This window comes from Serinus canaria, chromosome Z (assembly GCF_022539315.1).
Source record: "Serinus canaria isolate serCan28SL12 chromosome Z, serCan2020, whole genome shotgun sequence".
In the NCBI taxonomy this organism is placed as follows: Eukaryota; Metazoa; Chordata; class Aves; order Passeriformes; family Fringillidae; genus Serinus; species Serinus canaria.
In genome coordinates, this window is record NC_066343.1 from 58,383,285 (window position 1) to 58,402,510 (window position 19,226).

Sequence of the window (19,226 nt, forward strand, 5' to 3'; positions counted from 1 at the left end):
ATCCCCCTTTAGGGACTCTACTTTAAAAAAATCCTAACTTTGGACTTTCAACACCTGAGGAAGATGTTACCTATAGATAAGATTTTCACCTGCAGAATTGTCAAAATCATCCCTGTAAATGTCTTCTTTTGAATAATTTACATAGCTAGTTCCTTATTGCCAGTAGGGAAGAATAAATTTGACACGGAACGTTAATCTGATGCACACACCTGAGCACAGTTCAATCCAGAAGATACACTAGAAGTGGTTGAAGATAAAAAGCAGCAAAGATTTTTATTCAGTCTCCTCTGCATAGGAATAAATACAGGATTTTATACATTTGTTTCTGTGTTATCTTTACATTTATCAAATTTCCTTCCTTTATACTATTTTTTACTTTTCTTCCTAAATAGTTTGTCTTCTTCATGTGCATGTTCTGAAGGTTTCTACCAAATTCATACCTTCAGATGAGCCACAGGTTTGCACAATGGTCCACTGAGAATATATCCTTCATTTTGCTATAATTCTAAGAGCTGTACATTCATATGAGGATTCGCTTTGCTACAGCATGTGAATGGATGGAGTTTTTAATTTTCATGGTCCAGCCACATATATGATCCAAACAATTAGCGTCCTGCTATTGAACACAGCCAGCTTTGCCAAACCTATAGTGATTTCAGAATATCTTCACAAGATAGCAAAAGAAAAAGAAGGTATTAAAAATATTGTTGTACTTGAATAATAAATCATTTCATTTCATTACTTTATTTTTCCCTTCACCAGACAAGAGTGCTTTTAGTCCAATATTCTATAAAATGTGAACCTATGCATTGCTATGTCTTATGCCATAATTATGGCCCTATTCCAGCAGACATTCTGTATTGCCTTGTAAGATATTGGGGGTTTTGTGTGTAAACTTACAGCAAGCATGCATATACACACATATGCACACAAATATGTACACTACATCACATTACTCTGAGGGTTAAATAGAGTGAAAAATCTTTACAGAATCTGGCATCTCTGCTACTTTAGGACATTATAAAATATGTTGGCAGCAAATTTCTAAGTTACCAAAAACTGCACAGATGTACAGTATTTTACATTCTGCTTCTAGCCCAGCAGTCAGCATAAGAGTCAGCATAAGAGTTATTCTGAGTGGATCTTCTTTTAATTCCAAGCTCTAAACTTTTGTTGTTACCATAAGCCATAAAGTCCAATTTGTTTTGCTCATATGACAAAGCTCAGACCTATGATTCTGACCTGTGCCAATCACTAATACTGATTTTTCATGAAATTGCACATTTTGTTTTTAAAAACTGTCAGTTTTTCGAGTTTAGTCAGGAGTACAGCACACTGATTATATCATTGCTTCCACAGGCTTCTGAGCTTGCTCCTGCAGCAGTCAAATCTTAGTGAAATTAATCACCAGGATAATGAGGTGAGTGAGCTTGTGCTACAAGTCACAGTCCCTGGCACTGGAGGCAGAGAAGCCATCCAATTTTACAATAAGGCTAAGTCGAAAATTTCTATAATGCTTTTGCTAAACTCTGCGAAGTATCATCTCATTCTTCCTTATATGTACTATATAAGCTAATAAAGCTTCTCTCTATTGAGGCAGCTATGAGGTACCTTGATCTCACTCTTAAATTATTTTTCAAGACAAGAATTGCCCTCGATCCTTCTGAAGTTAGACACTGGACCAAGTCTTCACCTTTACCAGTCACAAGTGTTCAAGGCCAGGCTGGATGGAGCTCTGAGCAGCCTGGTCTAGTGAGAAGTGTCTCTGCCCATGGCAGGCAGGTTGGAACCAGATAATATTTAAGATCCCTTCCAACCCAAGCCATTCTATGATTCAATGATTTGTTGATCCCACCATTCAACTCCTGTTCTCAGGAAAAGTATCAGAGAGCTGGCATTACATGAAAAGTCACAGAAGCACAAAAATTTGTGCTGTTGTCTTCCATGTGGAATTGTGTCCTGCATGTATACATATTGTACATAGGAGAGAGTTAATTTCCCACATGTTTTTCTCCAAATAGAGAAGCCAAGACACGAAAGATGCTGAGTGGCTTTTCATATGTTTCTGTTCATTTTAACAGTTGCTCAAGGATGTGTCTCTTTTCCACAGTGTCAGAATGGCCAGACAGCTGTATATTTTTCCTCTTTCTTACCCACTGAAAGGTTTGCAGACCCTGCTCACAACACTCCAAACCAGATACATGCATTGTCTTGATGTAGAACTATGTTACTAATGAATTGCATGGAATGGTGGATCATCATTTCAAGCCATAATATTTTGCTGTAATGCACTGCTACATGCAATTTGGAACTTCTAGTCAATCTCATTATCATTTGGCACTGACAGTATATTTGTTCAAGTGTCAGTACTAAGCCCTGAATACTCAGGTTTTCTAAAAAATGTGGATCCTAATAAATGATTACAGCTAACAGAGCTGTTCTCTTGGCATAAGTAAAACACTTCAGTTTTCCCATTGACGCTTGAGAAAAATCACCCTGATGAATGCATGAGCACATAAACAGTAAGAAATACATCTGGAGGTTTCACAGCTTCCACAACCCTGTCTTTCTGTGGGTTTATTAGTGAAGCCTGTGAGATGACAATGTGGAGAAACATTCCCTGTAAAAGCCTTGAATCTGAGCAAAACAAGTGCCACACTGTATTTCTCAGAGTCATTTCTTGGGGTTTGTCCTTTCATGTCCCGTATTGCTCCTCATTTTTTATGAATGTGCAGTTGTTTGTCCATCTCACCTCTAAGACTGTTTTCTGCTGGATCTTCAGCTTTGGCAGTTCTAATACCGCTCTTATGTTTCCACTTAAGAACAGCAGTCTGTTTACCTACAGATGCCACTCCAGGGTGGTAGCACAAAGCACAGATGGGGTGGGCTGGGCAGCCATTCCCCGCTGCAGAAAGCCCCCAGGAGTGAGCTGCTGCAACAAACAGCTCAATGCTCTGTGCTCAGCTGGGCACTCCGAAAGGACACGTGGAATGTACAAAGTATTAGAAAGGAAATGGAGAAGAAAACAGGAAGCTCTGTTTGAATCCTTTGTATAGCCACATGGCTACAAGAGTAAACTGAAAAAAGATATACAAGAAAAGGAACAGAAAAAGGATCACAAAGATGATAATTGTTACAGAGTAGCTTTCTCCCATGGGCAGGCTAACTAGAGCAGACTAACTATAACAGGATTTTCAGCTTGGCAACTACATCAGAAGGATGATATAAACCTATGATATCATAAATGGTGTGGAAATAAAGAGAATTATTATTAATTGGTCTGGGGTTTTTGCATATAAAATATGGAGATTTCTACAAAAATTATCAGGCAATAGTTTCAAAGAAAATTAAAATAAATACTTTTTCAGAAAATGTATCATTACCCTTTAGAGTGTTGGTTGTCATATTAAGTCTTTAATCTGATTACCAGAATATTATGTGGCAGTATATTGTCAAGCCTTGTTTCTTACATTTTTGCACTAAGCATCTGCTACTGACCTCTCTGAGTTTTGTCGTTGTACTATAGTGATTTTTGAAAGCTATCCACAGTTTTACACTCTTATGTTACAGCTGATTCTGCTGGTTACCACAGTAGAAACAGAAAGAAAGTTGATTTTTCAAGGATTTTTTTTTTTGGTCATATCAACACACTGAGAGAGGATGACAGAAGTGGCAAGTATTCATTTCCCAGCTGGAAATCACTTCACTGATGCCTCACAGATAATGTATGTCCATCAACAATACTAGGTCCCCCATGTCTACTGACATAAACGGCAGAGCTCCCATTGATTTCAGTTGGTGCAGGAGTTTGCCCTCAGTTTTGGTTTTACAAAACCGAAACCCCCATGATTAAGCTTTGCAAACCCTAAGTAAAACCAAAACTGCTCTCATTCAACTGCTCTGTTTTGTTATCACCCATACTTAAGCCACATGGGAACTTAAAAGTCTTAAAAGATATGTGATGAGTGAGAGAAATGAATGCTAAGGCATTCAGGCTATTAGTCAGAAAATCACTGCAAACAGCTTCCACTTTAACGCACTGATAAGCTGTCTGCATCAATATAGGTCATGCTTTACCTGGGTTGTTACCAAATGGCTTTATTGGGGTCTCTTTCAAGTTTTAATTGCTTTTCCTCACAACTTTTTTTTTTTCTTTTTGCTTTTTATCCTTTTGGAAATCAGGCAAGACCCTTGAAATGCATTTTTTCTTGTAAGAGAGAAAACAGCACCTACTGAAAGAAAAATGTTACCACACCTGAAAACACTAGAATGTGGGAACTCAGCGCATCACCTCGGATGCTCTGAGTCCCAGGGAGACCCCTTGGGGGGCTCAGAAGTCCTGGAATGTAGCCAAAGGCACCTGGTGGCTTGATTTTGACCCTTCAAGGGTCGTGCTATCAAAGCATGAGGGTATGGAAGTTTCAGAGGTTTGAATGGTGTAGGGCAGGTGTTTTTATAGAATAGAATATAGGTTTTAAGATTTAGGTACAGGGGGGGTCTAATGGAGGCAAGATGGAGGATTCAGGCCCGACCTCGTGGCTTTTCTCCTTCTTCTTGTCATCCATCTTCTCTGTGATGTGTGCATTTTAGATTGGTTCATGCTAAAGGTGCACTGTTTAATAAAGGTGATGGGTATTGGAGAAAAATTGTAAATATCACATACGCAATTATCAGTATAAGAATGTGCGACCGCCCTAAAGGGGCAGAGAGTGCTTGTGGCTGCCTTGCTGGTCAGATCTCGGCTGGGCAGAACAAAAACCTTAGAGATAAGCTTTAATAAACAACCTGAAGACTGAACTATAGAGGGGTCCAGACTCGTCTGTTCATCGCGGGCTGCCTGCGAACCGTCCCACGCGAACCACCCTACGCATGTCCGACAGAGACAGACAGCCGATCGGACACTAGAAATTTGTTAGAAACATGATAAATTAGTCAATTTATACTGAAAATCTTAATTATTATGAATATAGAGTAAAATACAGGTAAGTGTAACAATGCTGAAGGTGCAAATTTAGGCCATTAATTCTCTGATTTTTTAAGACTGACTGAATGTAGCTGAGATGGAATAAAAATGCAGCTGAATACCTTACCATTTGCTTTGTTTTCTCCCTGAAGAGTAAATATAAATGTTTATATTGTGACTTTTTTGTGGGCACCACTCTGTCAGTTCTTTAGCTTGCTGACTAGTGCCAGCTGCAGTAATAGCTTATAATATTTATTTTGGATCAAAGATAAGACCAAGCACAAACATCATGCTGTGTAATGCCAAAGCACCAGACTAAACCAGGCTTTTCTTGCAGTATTCAAGCTGAGCAGTGAGGAACTGTCCCCCCAGCCATCATGGCCCTGACCATATGTTATTTATAACAAGCTATAGGCCCATATGGAGGAAGCATTTCTACTTGTATCTGTTTTCTGTAATAATTCAAAAAAGCTAATTGCTTGTTTCTGCCTTGTGACTCCACTAATTCAGAAGCTGCTACTAAATATTTCAAATCAAAGTGAAGAGGGAAGAATCTGTCCAACCCTGGATCTGACAGCCCTGGATGGTTTCAGGGCTGTCTAGCTTATCTACATAGACTTGAAGGGTGCTCCTGTGATGACAATGATTTGCCCTCTGGGTTTGTGGCTTGCAGGGAATGACTTCACTCCACTGGGCTGCATTCCACAACAGACCCCAGCACACCCAGACTCTGCTGCATAAGGGAGCAGACCCGACACTGGTGGACAAGGACTTCAAAACAGCTCTGCACTGGGCAGTACAGGTGAGCCACAACACGGCCCCAATGGAATGTTTATTGAACTGAGTTAGCTATTGTGATGTCCTAAATACTTCTAAGGAAGTAGTTTGGGCTGTGGAACAAGGAAATAGTTCCTTGAATATTTTATGTTCTATAAAAATGCCCACTAAGCCCCAGCATTTTGACGGTGGGTATAGACCAAGGATCTAGCATCTTCTTTGGAGACCAAGGCATACCTAATAGAGGCTTAGCCCTGTTGCCCCAAAGTTTTCATTTATCTCAGTAAGACTATGTGTATGCTTCATGTTGAACTTGTGCCTATTTTTTTTTTTTTCACTAAATCAGAGTTGCAGAAACTAGCAGCTTATTTGCCAAAGGCCTTTGGGAATAAAATAGCATAAACACGAGTTAAAACACTTTTAAAGAGCCACAGCTGTGAAAGAATTATCTGAAGGGTTGAGACCCTACTTCTCTGGAGACGGGAGAAGACGTGGAACTAAACACATTTCCTGTTGAGCTGTATGTTTCTATCTCATGTGCAAAAGAACATTGTCAAATACTTAGGTCATCATTAGAGAAATAAACCATACATGTTTAATATGACACTAAAAACTGTATTATGTAATTGTGTTAGTAAATGATATCAGATACAGCATAATTTACTGGCTTTCCTAGTTTAGTGCAGAAAACTGCCCGGATGAAATTGTATGTTTTCACAGGCTCTCTTACCATAGCAAGTTCCAGTATCAATGTTCAAAACACATGCACAATAGGTAAGCCAAAATAGAACTCAAACAAAAATCCAGCAACCTATTTGTACAATTACCAAATATTTGTATTCTCATCTTTTGGTCTAAGTTTGCTTTCCTTAAAAGAAGTGTTAACAAGAAAATTGGAAATTCTGGACTGCCATATACTATATTTATTACAGGGTAAGGACATCTGAACAAATAATCTGTTTTCTTCAACCACAGCCTCACAAAAATGATTAACGTATAATAGGCCTAACTTTTTTTTTTTCTGAAGTAGAGGTATATTTTGACCTCTGCAACTGGTATTATTTCAAATGTTTTCTTCTTTTTTAATCCTAATCACTCTTAAATTGGGCTTGTTATTTGCCTTAGAAGATTAAAGGTATCTACTCTACTACCTGTTGTGCATTTTCTCCAGGCTTATTCCAGTTCTGTCTGCTTCCAGTGGGAAACATCTGAATCTCATGCCAACTCCTTCATGATAGCTACTGGTCTGTATCATAGCTCTAGGGACCAAGTGTCTTACAAACAGAAAGACAAAAGTGAATCCACTTTATAACCTTTAGAGTTCCCCTCCTTCTTTAAGCTTTCCCTGATTCTGTATTTTATATGTTTCATTATTTAATTCCACTGTTAACTCTCACCTCCACCCTTCTCTCATAAATGTGCAGAGAAAGTCTTGAGAAATGGGGAAACGGAAACTGCACAAAACCCACTTGGCCTCAGGTGGAAGGAACTCACAAATGCCCTCTTTTCCTTTAAGCTGCTCCCAGAAATCAAGAGGAAGTGTGCAGAATGACACATACACACCCCTTTTTCCCTTATTGTGAGATTTCTGCCATGAAACCCTTTAAATTGCTTCTTCCATCCACATGCTTCTCTGCATTCTAGGTCCAGAAGTGGCAGTTGAAATACCAGAGCATGAAATAGATCTGTTCACATTTCTCTTACTCAAATAAGAAAACTCTTGGCCAAGAAAACAGCAACTTGCAGCCAGTGCTCTCTGCTGCCCATTTAGGCCCAGGAGATTTGGATACTGTCGAAAGGCACAACTTTCCCTGCTGTGACAGAGAACAGGACAACAGCACTGCTCTTTGGGATCATCATTATGTCTAATAGCCTTCTCTGTGACTGCTGGAAAGGAGATATTTTTCCTTTAAGAATTGTATAAATATCTTTGGAGAACAAGAGACTCACAGAGCTCAGGCAGTACAGCTGCATGGGTTATTTTTGGCTGAATAGGGCCCTGTGTTTAATTTCTTTTTTTTTAAATGCAGTGAGGGGAAGACCAGACACTGTACAGAAACTTGTTTCAGAAGTTGCAGGAAAGAGGCACTTTGTTCACACTGGGCTTCATATAGTAGGACTATATGAAAATCATTGCCCACCATTCAAACCCAAATTCATGGGCATGAGGCATATTTCATATGAAATCATTGTTCCATGCTGACTCTTTCAAAGACTGCATGTTTGTGCTTTGTCTTCTGTCAGGCATCATGGGATGATCTGTCCCATCCATGTAACCAGACAGACCTTGCCCACATCAAGGTCTGCTCTTTTGAGAAGCTCAAACCTCCTGCCATTCAAGTTCACATCTTAAGTGCAAATGTATTAGTGTCAAAAACTCTGATCATTACTGTTTGGTGTGAGAGTATCTCACACCACATTTTTTACACATGCAGCATTATTCTATGTGCTGGTGCAGACAGGCCTATTAAAAGTGTCTCAGGAGTTATTTCTCTCCTTTCACTTCAGCCAGCATTACTGTAGTGAAAAGGAAACACACCTTTGAAATACAAAACTGTTAACTGATACAGGGACAAAGGGTAAAGCCATTCTAACATTTCTACATAATGGTATTATTGAAATCCTGCTCAGCATGCACTATGATGCTACACAGTTCTATATTGTAACTGTATTAGTAGTACCTTGGAAACATCCCGGGAAGATTTGGAATCTTGCTACATTGCCTTGCCACTTGTCATCATTTTTACCAGAATTTTCTTTGTCTTGTTCTCAGTCTCTGGCTCCCAAAGTCATATGATTATGTGAAAATATCAGCTTTCCGCTAGAGGATACATGAAAAAACAGATTTTTCTTTTTTAAGTGAAGAAATACAAACCTTTAGGAATAAAAAGAATGCAACTAGAAAGAAGCTATTAAAAATAACAATTTGCCATGGGAATATGTGTTTATGATTTTTTAATAGGCTGATTTGGAGTGCAAAGTTTTAAAATATTAGAAGCCAGAGTATTTGTTCCATAGCAACAATGCAGTTGTTTCATTTCTCTATTTCCAGAGAAGAGAGTGAAATATCTGTATATATAAAACACACTGTAAAAGAAATGCATAAGTATGTATTAATTTGTGTTTGGTTGACCAAGCATTGCAGTTTCTCTGTAATTGGTTGGAAGGTGAAAGCACTCTTAAATGCCAGGATCTCCAGGAAAGAATGTCTCTGTTGCTGCAGAACATCTCAAGGACACAGCTGGCTATCCAGCCAGAGCAGAGGAAAAGGCCAGAGAAATGAGTGGTGGTCTCCCAAGGGATCACTTCTCTCATTTTCTCTGCACAGCACCCCATTTTTTCATGTGGGTTACATACAATTGAAGAATTCAGAGAGACTTCCAAAGACATCTTGAAACCCAGTGACTGATTCTCTACTGCTGATATGTCTGTTGTTGGACTGCCAGCAAAGGTGCATTTGCTGGGTATGGTTCACTATCTAGTTGGTTTCAGGCAGATTTCTTTCCTTGCAAAGTTGTAATTCATTTCTCCTTGTTTCATGCAGTTTTCTAAAAATGGCTTGAAAGGAAGAGTAGTGATTTCCTTTTTTAGGTCACTAAGCTTTAAAGACAATTTTGATTGTTAACAAACAAGTCAAAAAGATATTCAACTTTCATTTTTTAAATATACACTTTTAAAATCACCTTCTTTTGTAAATATTTTCATTCCAGCAGTGGTACAACTCTTGCTTGTGGAGCCTGGAACATTACATAGTAATGGGGATCTACAGAGTGAGCTGTCAAGTTGCAAAATAAGATAGAAGAGAATTTGCAAATAGTTTTGAGTAAGAAATAAACTTGCTTTAATACCAGCAGAAGCTTTTTCCATTAAGGGCCCTAAATATTTGTGACACTGTCTGCAAGAGAGAATTAAATGTGCTTGAGTCTTTGCTCTGGCACTGAGGCAAACTGTCATGGGGTAACCTGTGTCCCTACTGGTATACTCTCCTATCCAAACAGGATGGTCCTACACAGACCACGTACTGGGAATAACCTGGACCCATATTAGCTCCAGGAACTGGTAGGGAATGTCTTAATTGACCAAGGTCTAAACCATGCCAGGGAGGATTTTAAGAATTATTTGGTAGAGACACTTAAATTCCAGTGCTGAAGGATGTTCCTGAGTGCTGCTTCATTTTTAATGAAGCTGCAACCTATTTCTTCACTTTAAGTTGTCACAGAATAAGCTGAGATGGAAGAGACTCAGAATGATCATTGAGTCCAACTCCTGGTCCTGCACAGGTCATCCCAAGAGTCACACCTGTGCCTGAGAGCATTGTCCAAACTCTTCTTGAACTCTGGCAGGCTTTGTGCTGTGACCACTTCCCTGGGGAACCTGTTCCAGTGCCCAAACACCCTCTGAGTGAAGAAACTTTTCCTGATATCCAACCTAAACCTCCCAACACAGCTTCAGACCATTTCCTTGGGTCATGTCACTGGTCACCACTGGTCACTGGTCACCACAGGTCTGCCCCTCCTCTTCCCCTCATTAGGAAAATTGAGGTCTTACCTCAGTCTCCTCCAGGCTGAACAGACCAAGTGACCTCAGCTGCTCCTCATATGGCTTCCTTGAAATCCATTCACCATCTTCATTGCCCTCCTTTGGATGCGCTCTAATAGTTTAATAACTTGATTGTACTGTAGCACCCAAAAGTGCCCCCAGCACTCGAGGTGAGGCTGCCCCAGAGCAGAGCAGAGCAGGACAATCCCCTCCCTTGCCTGGCTGGTGATGCTGTCCCTGATGTTCCCAGGACACGCTTGGCCCTCCTGGCTGCCAGGGCACTGCTGGCTCATATCCAGCTTGCCATGGACCAGAGCCCCAGGGCCCTTTCCATGGCACTGCTGTCCAGCCTCTCATTCCCCAGTCTGTCTGTACATGCAGGGCTGGCCCGTCCCAGGTGCAGAATCCAGCACTTTCCTTTGTTGAACTTCATATGGTTGATGATTGCCTATCTCTCTAATTTATCAAGGTCTTTCTGTGAGGCCTCCCTGCCCTGGAGGTTGTAAACAGCTCCTCCTAGTTTTGTACCATCTGCAAACCTGCAGTATTGATATAAAACTCACCAGTACAGACAGATCATCAGAAAAACTCTTACTGAAATAATAAACTGTTAAAAAGTAAGCCCTTCAAGTGTGAACATGCCAGAGACAACGCAATTGTTCACGCCAATCAAATGTCTGAGGTAATCAATTGCAGAATTCCCACTGAGCTTAGCAGGAATTTGTCTTGGGCAAAACCTGTAGGTAAGTACAGAATAATTGCCAGACCTCTTCCCAGCCTACAGTCTATGTGTAACTGCACAGTGGATGCCAGAATATGAGTAATGTACGTGCAACACACTTCTTGCATATCTATACATGTCCTGATCTCCTGTGTCTGACAAAAGGCACTTGAAGACAAATGCTTCCATTTCTCTGATATAATAAATCCTTATTCTTCTGCAGATTTTAAAAATTACCTCTTTTCCAAAGCATGTAAACAGCTTATTTGGAGAAATCAGTCCTTACAGCAATGCAATAGCAGGGGAAAGTTGCCAAGTGATTTTAGTCATAGTCATAGTCATTTACACAATAAATCATATGCACTTAGACTCCAAGGGAAAATAAATTATCAGAGAGACTTGGCCAGTGTTTCATGCAGTGTTTTGTTGGAGCAAAGAGAGTTAGAGAGGCAGGGATATATGATAGCCAGAATCATGCCTCCATGACTACCTTTGTCATTTGATACTTTTTTCCAACACACTTTAAGGCTGCTGAAAGAAAAAATATTTTTAAAATATCATGTACCCTAGCTGTACCAGAGGCAGCAATGCTCTGAGGACCACAGGACAAACTTTCCTGTACAACAACACATTCTCTTTCCCACAGTACCACAAAGTCAAGCCAAACTGGGTCGCTCTGACTCTGAAGAGATGCTGTCTCTGTGGGTGTGTAAAGCTGCAGCACTTGGGTTAGGAGAAGACTGAGCTTCTCTCTGAGCTGACTGAGTCTCACCAATATATCTACAGTGGTGTCAGAGAAGTTGTTGGTAATTTGTATTGGTTTGCCATCAGAAACACACCCTGTGAAGTGCCTGGGCTGCATTCTGGGAATCTCCGACACAGTTTCCCTGGCAGTAGGAAAGATAAAGATGGTATTATGACTTGCTTCTTTCGTCATCACAGAGACCAGTTTCCCATGTAGTCTCAGTGTAGAGAAACCACAGGGTGCTCTGAAATTTTGCTGACATCTCCACTGCCAAGGTCAGCCATCTAGCAGCCAGGAAATGACAGCACTGAAGGTGGAGTGAAGGTGTTTCTATTCCTTAGCTTTGTCTAGTCTTGGGTGCAGAAGGAGGAGGTGCTGGAAATCCTTGATACATGGGGGAAAGTACCAATGTGAACAAAACTCTTCAGTAAGCCAAACTGCCAATAAAAGGACATTTCTCACAGCACTGTTTGCTGCAGACTAGAAGCAACACTATGTCTCTGGTTTTGAGTCTGGCATTCTCCATCCTTAAAAGAGCAGACACCGCACCTACCACAAGATAGATTTCTGATAACTGTCTCAATATCTGATTCCAACCTGACTTATCCTCACAGCTGATGTAACATTTGTCTTGCTCTGTTCCTAGGATGAAGTTCTAAATCATATTACAGTAAAAGCAATGATGTGATGCACTGCTCCATTGCTCTGCCTCTGAATACGAGGAAAATGGCACTTCAGTGAAATTAATCACATAAGGGAAAAGAACGTATTGGAAGAATAGCTGAGTTTTGCCAGTAGAGCTGTAACTAAACATAGAGTTTCTGCCAGAATAGCCTTGAGTTAAAGACCAAGGCTTTTCAAGATCCAGTCCAGAGAACCATGTGGAATGGCTTCTACTTTTACTGAATTTAAGAACAAAGAAATAGGTTAAAAAGTTATTTGAAGGGAAAGATATATTTACCAACAGGATAGTTTCATCTGGGGTTATAAAGGAAAAAGTCCACAGACAAGTTATTTGTAAATTTTGCTATGGGTTACTCAAAAATACTTTAAATGGCTCATATTTCTTTATTTCAGCAAAGGAGAAAAATATTTTTGTTTTGTTTGGCTGGTTTATTTTCTAATGGTCCTGGTGGTGTTACAGTTGATTTCAGATTAAAGTATTCTATGTGTGTCTGTTTGTGAAGGATAAGAGGAAAGACAAAAGGGCTTGGATTTTCTAACATAAAACTCAAACAGCACCCACAGTGATGCACATAGATGGTTTCCAGGAGGAAGCTGGAAGTACTTATGTAAATGTAATTGATTTTGCTTTTTTTATAAAAGTGAGTTACCTCCCAGAGTAGTGCAATGGTGATAGTATTTGTTTATGGCTGCAGAAAGGAGTGAAATAATGCTTAAAGTCTCAAGCCACCCAGGGGTGACTTTGGGTTCATAATTGAGAAATCAAAAAATGACAGAATGAAAAAGAGGAAAACACAGGCAGACCTAAAGTTAAATGCTAATGATAAGAAGCAACATCAAGAGCTTCTAGTGGGGCATTTCCACCTGGCAAAGATGGCTATAGACATAGGAAACCTTTTAACTGCATGCTAATACAAACAGACAGGAAATATAGGAGAACTAATATGACCTAACCATATAATCTCCAGAGGCATTTACTTGGAAGAAAAATATTTTATCTGGGTTTCATGAGATCAGTTAAGTGGTCCATAGCTTGTTCCTCTACCTGTCCCACCTCTCCATTACTGGTAGAAGGCTTAGCAGACTCCTTTCATATGACTCCTCTTTGACAATCCATTATCTAGTTTACTCGAATATTCTGAAGAGGGGAAAAAAATATCCATCTATACAGTGCCGTATAAACAAAAAACAAACATCTCAATGTTTATGACTGAAAACCTGGCAGAATAAAATGCAATGTTATGGTAAAATATTATGTAAGTGACAAGAAGCTTTCTAAGTAAAATTATTGTTCTTATCAGTTGGACATAGAAAGGGCTGAAGTATAAGAACCATGGTTGTAGTAACAATGAGGATAAATTGAGTAGACATAGCTGAAAGAAGTGCTGAAACTAGAAAAGTGTCCTAGAGGTTCAGGATTCTCCTCATGGTACTTGATTAGGTAGACACTTCCTGAATAATTATTTTCTTATTTGGAAAGCACTGAGAGACACAAATCTCAGAAGTCTGACTTTCATTAATGAACTTATAGAAACCAGAGCTGTAATCAAGTGTCAGAGCTAAATATCTGTTAGTGATTTGGCTGTTTGCCACTGTCTGGAGGTGATACAAGTCTCAGACAAAAATTTGCATAAAGCACAAAGTTTTTCTTATAGGGGCTCAAGGATCCAGGCTTTTGGACATTTCTTCTTCATATATATCCTGGTTTGGGACAAATAAAGTCACCCTAGAACAATAAAGTATGTTTAATTGAGATAAGGGATCTAAGGAAGAAAATTTCACTGAGGAAATCAATAATGGGTGAAGGCAGATAAAAGTGTGAGATGGGACAAAAGTCATGGGGGAAGGGCAGGGGAGGGGTGGGGAGAACTCCTACAAAACTATTTAGAAACATATAGCAAAAATGACCGATAATCTCTGAGAACATTTTCATCTCTGCTGTAAAGAATTTGAATACAAAAAGGGAAGATGAAATTTAGTGATGCGTACAGTAAGGTTACAAAAACACATAATTTTCTGGTGGTAAATTTACCAGAGAACATCCTGATCTAACAATAGTGCTGTGGCAAATTTACCACAGGAACACTACATTTTTGGTGACCACAGCTCAAAGCTATCAATCTCAGAATAAGGGCACTGTAAGCATTTTGGGAGAATTTTGGAGTGCAATTTCAAAGAGCCAAGAGGAATTTAAAGATAAGAAGGCATTCTTAGGAAGAGAGAACTGGAAAGCCACTCAGCAGTCACCCAGAAATCTCATACACCAGAAGGTTCAAATATTAGGAAATATTCTTGGATTACTTAGAAAATGGAAGTAACAATTTGATTGAATTGCTGAAACGAGGCAGAATTTCCATAGCCATATTCAAAGCATTTACTGCTTCCTCAGATAAAAAGCTTCTATACCTAATAAGGGATAGTATGTTTGAATGTCAATTAATCAGTGTAATCTCATAGAATAAAACACAAAAATTCTGGAAAAGTGACAAGATAATGTTCATCACATGGCACAGAAGCCTTGCTAAGCATGTGGCAAATACATTGGTCATTAAAAGTCTAATTCTTTGTTCCTTTCTCATTTGAGCAGTATGTGCAAGTTTAATTACATTGAATAACATCAATAGCGCAATTTTTATAAGCAGAACTGCTATAATAGACACAGAATTCTGTCCAAGATGTCCCACAGGGGAATAAGAAGGAGTGATGCCATCAAAGTCAACTTGTATCACACATCATATATTCTCTATCAGCCACATTCAAGACAGTTATGAGATATTCACCTCCAAATAATCTTTGGAGGTGAATATCTCATAGACTGTCCAACCAGGGATGTATCAGAAAAATGTTTTTGTTTGTTCCATAATGAGGTGTCAAAGTACAGAACACACATATAACCCACAGTGAAAATCAAATTACAGGGACATCAAGTACTTCATGGATAAGGATTAAATTCAAAATTATTTTGAGATATTGTAGGAATTAATTGAAATTAATAAAATAACACTGTATACAGAATTGTGAAAAATTAAAGATTTTTGCACAAAATTAAGAGTAATAGGCTAGTAGATTGCAAAAGTGAGAAGCAGTTTAAGTTCTGGTGTTGATATAAATCAAACATAATTCTGGGACATATTAACAGGAGTATGGTACATGTGGGCTACAGGAAGTCATTTTCAATGTTAGAAGAGAAACCTCTGCTGGATAATTGTGTTGTTTGGAGTGTCATGGTTGAAAAAAACCATAGACAAACTGGAAACAAGCCAAAAGCAAGCACCAAGTATGATAAGTGCATTGGAAAACATGACCTGCACAGGGAGGTTGAAATTGTTTGTTTAGTCTAGAAAACAGAAGACTGGTGGGAGACAGAACAGACTGTAAAAGTATAAAATGCCAGTCAGAACAGTGGGAAATTTCTTATGTGAATGCTAAGGGTTTTGCAAGATCATGGAGGGACTGAAGCTGCAGCTGCAGGGTGTGAAATTTGGACTTAGCAAGACAGTGTAAAACTGGAGGAGGAATAGTAGAGTCACTAGAATATGAATACAGAAGTAATAAGGTACTAATATAAATTATTTTTTGTATCAAAACTGACTTAGAGAAGGATGATAACAGATAGATATTTATTGTGGTAGTACTAGAAGTATATAATAGGCTTCTAGATTTAGTTAGCCCTGAATGTGGCTAGAGATTTCACTGATATTAATGATGAAAACATGTACCTGGGAATTATACCAGTATGGAGGATATTGGTATCTGGCATAAGGATTGGACAATAAAAACAACAGTTATTCATAGGACCTCAGTATTGCTGAATATGAGGATCAACACTCCTCTTTTCATTAGATATTCAGACAACTGTAGCTTAATTTGAACATGGTTAATCAGGGTGTTACGAAATGCTGGCCATGGAAAATAAGCTTGGATTACATGATCAAATTAGACTCTAAATTAAGCAAAGTATATGTAAAACAAAATTCCTGACTTCTGGGGGACATGTTTTGATAAATTAAGGAAATTCTCAGCTGGACTGAGTAGTTGTGAGATCAGAATGTTCAAGGGACCTGGAATGTATCCTCTCAATGGTGCAGGAAGCTGAATCCCAAGAGCAGAGACGAAAAGTCTTGAGATAATGAATGTCTACCCATCTTTAAAAGATATATTTAGAATAAATAGCTATCTTACAAAATAAGATACAAAAGTACAGAGAAGCAAAAGAAATTGTGTCTTAAAATCCAGAAAACAAGAGTATGATTAAATGGTGAATAGAAGCTGGAAGGAAATTACTTTCAGAGATAAGACTTGATATTATTCTTATTTAATATTTTCATAATAACATGACAGGAGCTTTCTGATAAAATCTGCCAATAATAAATACTGAAAGACAATAACAGGATGAAATAGGGATATAATACAGGGATATGGATCACCTTTAAACCTTGAGCAATACAAATGGGACAAAACTGAATAGGATAAAAAGTCAGGCAATTGGGTGCTAGTAACAGAAGGTCCTCCCCAAAACGAGAAACTCTATGTTTAGAAAAAAACTAAGGAAGAACTGAGGTGTAAAGGGTCATTCCAAAATGACTAGGTGCTTCTAATGGCACACAGCTGTGAATGAGGCAAATGCTGTTCTATGACATACCAAAAGAGGTATTTCTGACACAAATAAGAAAGAGCAGTTTCACTGTATGAGATCTGGCAAAAACATCTTTGTATGACTAGTACAATTTTAATCATCCCTCTTCAAGGAAACACAACTAAAACACAATAGGAAATGGGTTACTAGGTTAATGAGAGAAACAGAAAGCGTACTTTAAAAAAACACAAACTTTAAAAGACCATGATTGGTTAGAGCAGCAAGAGAACAATTCAAAAGAGATGTGATGATTGCCTATAAATACATCTGAAGAACAAGTGCCAGTAAGAGGAAAGGAGTATTTAATCCAAATAATAATGCTGGAACAGAAACAAAAGGATATCATCAGTGCTGAGTGTGAATAGAATTTAGAGATGCAAATCATAAAAACAAAGAAGTTCTTGAACTGTGTTCATTTGAGAGTAATGGGGGCAAAAGGAACCTAATTGCTTTTAATGGATAAAGTAAGTTTATGAGAGGAATGATGTAACATAGCTTCAAGCGATTGCAGGGATTGAATTTGATGATACAGAAATACAGTTGCAATCTTGTGTTTCTGTTGTTATAAAAAAGTAATGAATTATTCTGCTCTGTTTCCACTACGGTAGGATATAAAATGTTCAATTTCATTTGCAGGTTAGAGAACAATGTCGACTTTCTATTAAGACGCCAGACGCTGGAGCAAACTAGCTAAGAAAGTTTTCAAGAAGCACTTGAACAAATATTTGACATGGCTTTTCTAAGTGTACTGAGACAGACTTACAGATACGGGTTGGTTTTCTGAGGTTCTTTTCAGCCCTAAATTTCTATTGGAAAATACAGGCTTGTGTTTCTGGACTCTGGCTTAGCAAAACAGCAAAAACCACAAGTAATTTCTATTAAGTAATTTACACTCTACAATTTCTGGAGATATTTGCAGTGGTTCATTATTTATTATTTTTCCAGTGTTTAGAGTGTTTTATTAAATTAATAAAGTAAGCACAATTCCTGGCTGGAGATTGGAAGATTTTGGCTTTCGTATCTGGAGATTCTGGTATACACACAGAAGAATACCATTACTATATTTAGCATTCTCTAGCAGTGCAGATGCAGCTTGGTGTGGGCTCCATTGTAAAACACTTTCCTTCTCTGAATTTCCTTCCAGAGTGGCAACAGGATTCTGTGTTCCATCATTCTGGACCACTGGCAGGGACCATCAATAATAAATTATGATGATGAAAATGGCAAAACATGCATGCACATCGCTGCTGCTGCAGGCTACAGTGATATCATCAGTGAGCTGGCTAAAGTCCCAAAGTGCAACCTGCAGGCCCTTGATGTGGATGACAGGTAACCATGGAAACTCTGAAGTTGCTGCTCCCTTTCTAATAACCTGAGACCAGCTCGGTCTACTATGTAATCATGTTTCCTGCTTAACAGGCCATGACCTAGTAATGCCCTGAACTCCACAGAGAGCTGTGCTTGCTCAGAAGCACTGCAAACCAGTCCAGTACTTAGTATGATACCTGACTAGAAAGAATGATATTTAGCTTTTTGTTTGTGCTAGAAAAAGATTGTTTGTGTGAGTCACTTGTGATTGTTTGCCACGAGTCACCTAAGTTTCTTTCAATCAAAATTGAACATTCTTTTTAAAACAATATAATGGGATCAATGCAACTTGAAGCCAGGATCCTGCTGTTATTTGTATTTAAGAAATGGCAGTGTTCTCTTGTTGTATTTAAGATGAAAATACCATACTCCTGTAGGACCAGAGGACCCTCACCTTCCATTCTGAAAAGACCTGTGATTTCTTCTGTGATTAAATCTCTATTTCATAAGTACAGAAGAGTCATATTTCCTCTTTTTCACCCCACACCTACCTTCCTTGGAACTTTTCTCATAAATTTGTTTAATGCAAAGAGAACCAGCTGGCTGTTCACATTGATTATTCTGCTCAGTGAAGCAAAAGCCAAGGTTTTCTTGGCTTAGGCCTTTAGGTACTTAAAATAATATCATTCTTCATGGAAAAGTGCAATAAAATGGAACAGAAATAAATGAACAGGGTTCTGGTGCAGTTTCTAAACATCATTAAAATGTAGCTGAGCAGGCTGTGTTTCTATGGAATGAAGAGCAAAGGGAGGAGATTGCCTACACTTCAAAGTTCATTAAGACATGGCCACCT

At 38.7% G+C, this 19,226-nt stretch overlaps 1 protein-coding gene and 1 long non-coding RNA gene across 3 annotated transcripts in view; one reads left to right on the forward strand and one right to left on the reverse strand.

Moving 5' to 3' along the window:
* Window positions 1-10,680, reverse strand: part of LOC127061072 (uncharacterized) — a 56,486-nt gene extending 45,806 nt beyond the window's left edge. For both annotated transcript variants that reach the window (XR_007780504.1, XR_007780503.1), the window contains exon 1: window positions 10,289-10,680. This is a non-coding gene — a long non-coding RNA (uncharacterized LOC127061072). The remainder of the gene's footprint in view (window positions 1-10,288) is intronic.
* The window catches only part of ANKRD55 (ankyrin repeat domain 55), a 42,977-nt gene that overhangs the window by 8,934 nt on the left and 14,817 nt on the right, over window positions 1-19,226 (forward strand). Inside the window, 3 exon segments of the mRNA XM_050987250.1 lie at window positions 1,360-1,420; window positions 5,637-5,765; window positions 18,210-18,394. Coding sequence (XP_050843207.1) covers window positions 1,360-1,420; window positions 5,637-5,765; window positions 18,210-18,394 — 375 coding nt within the window.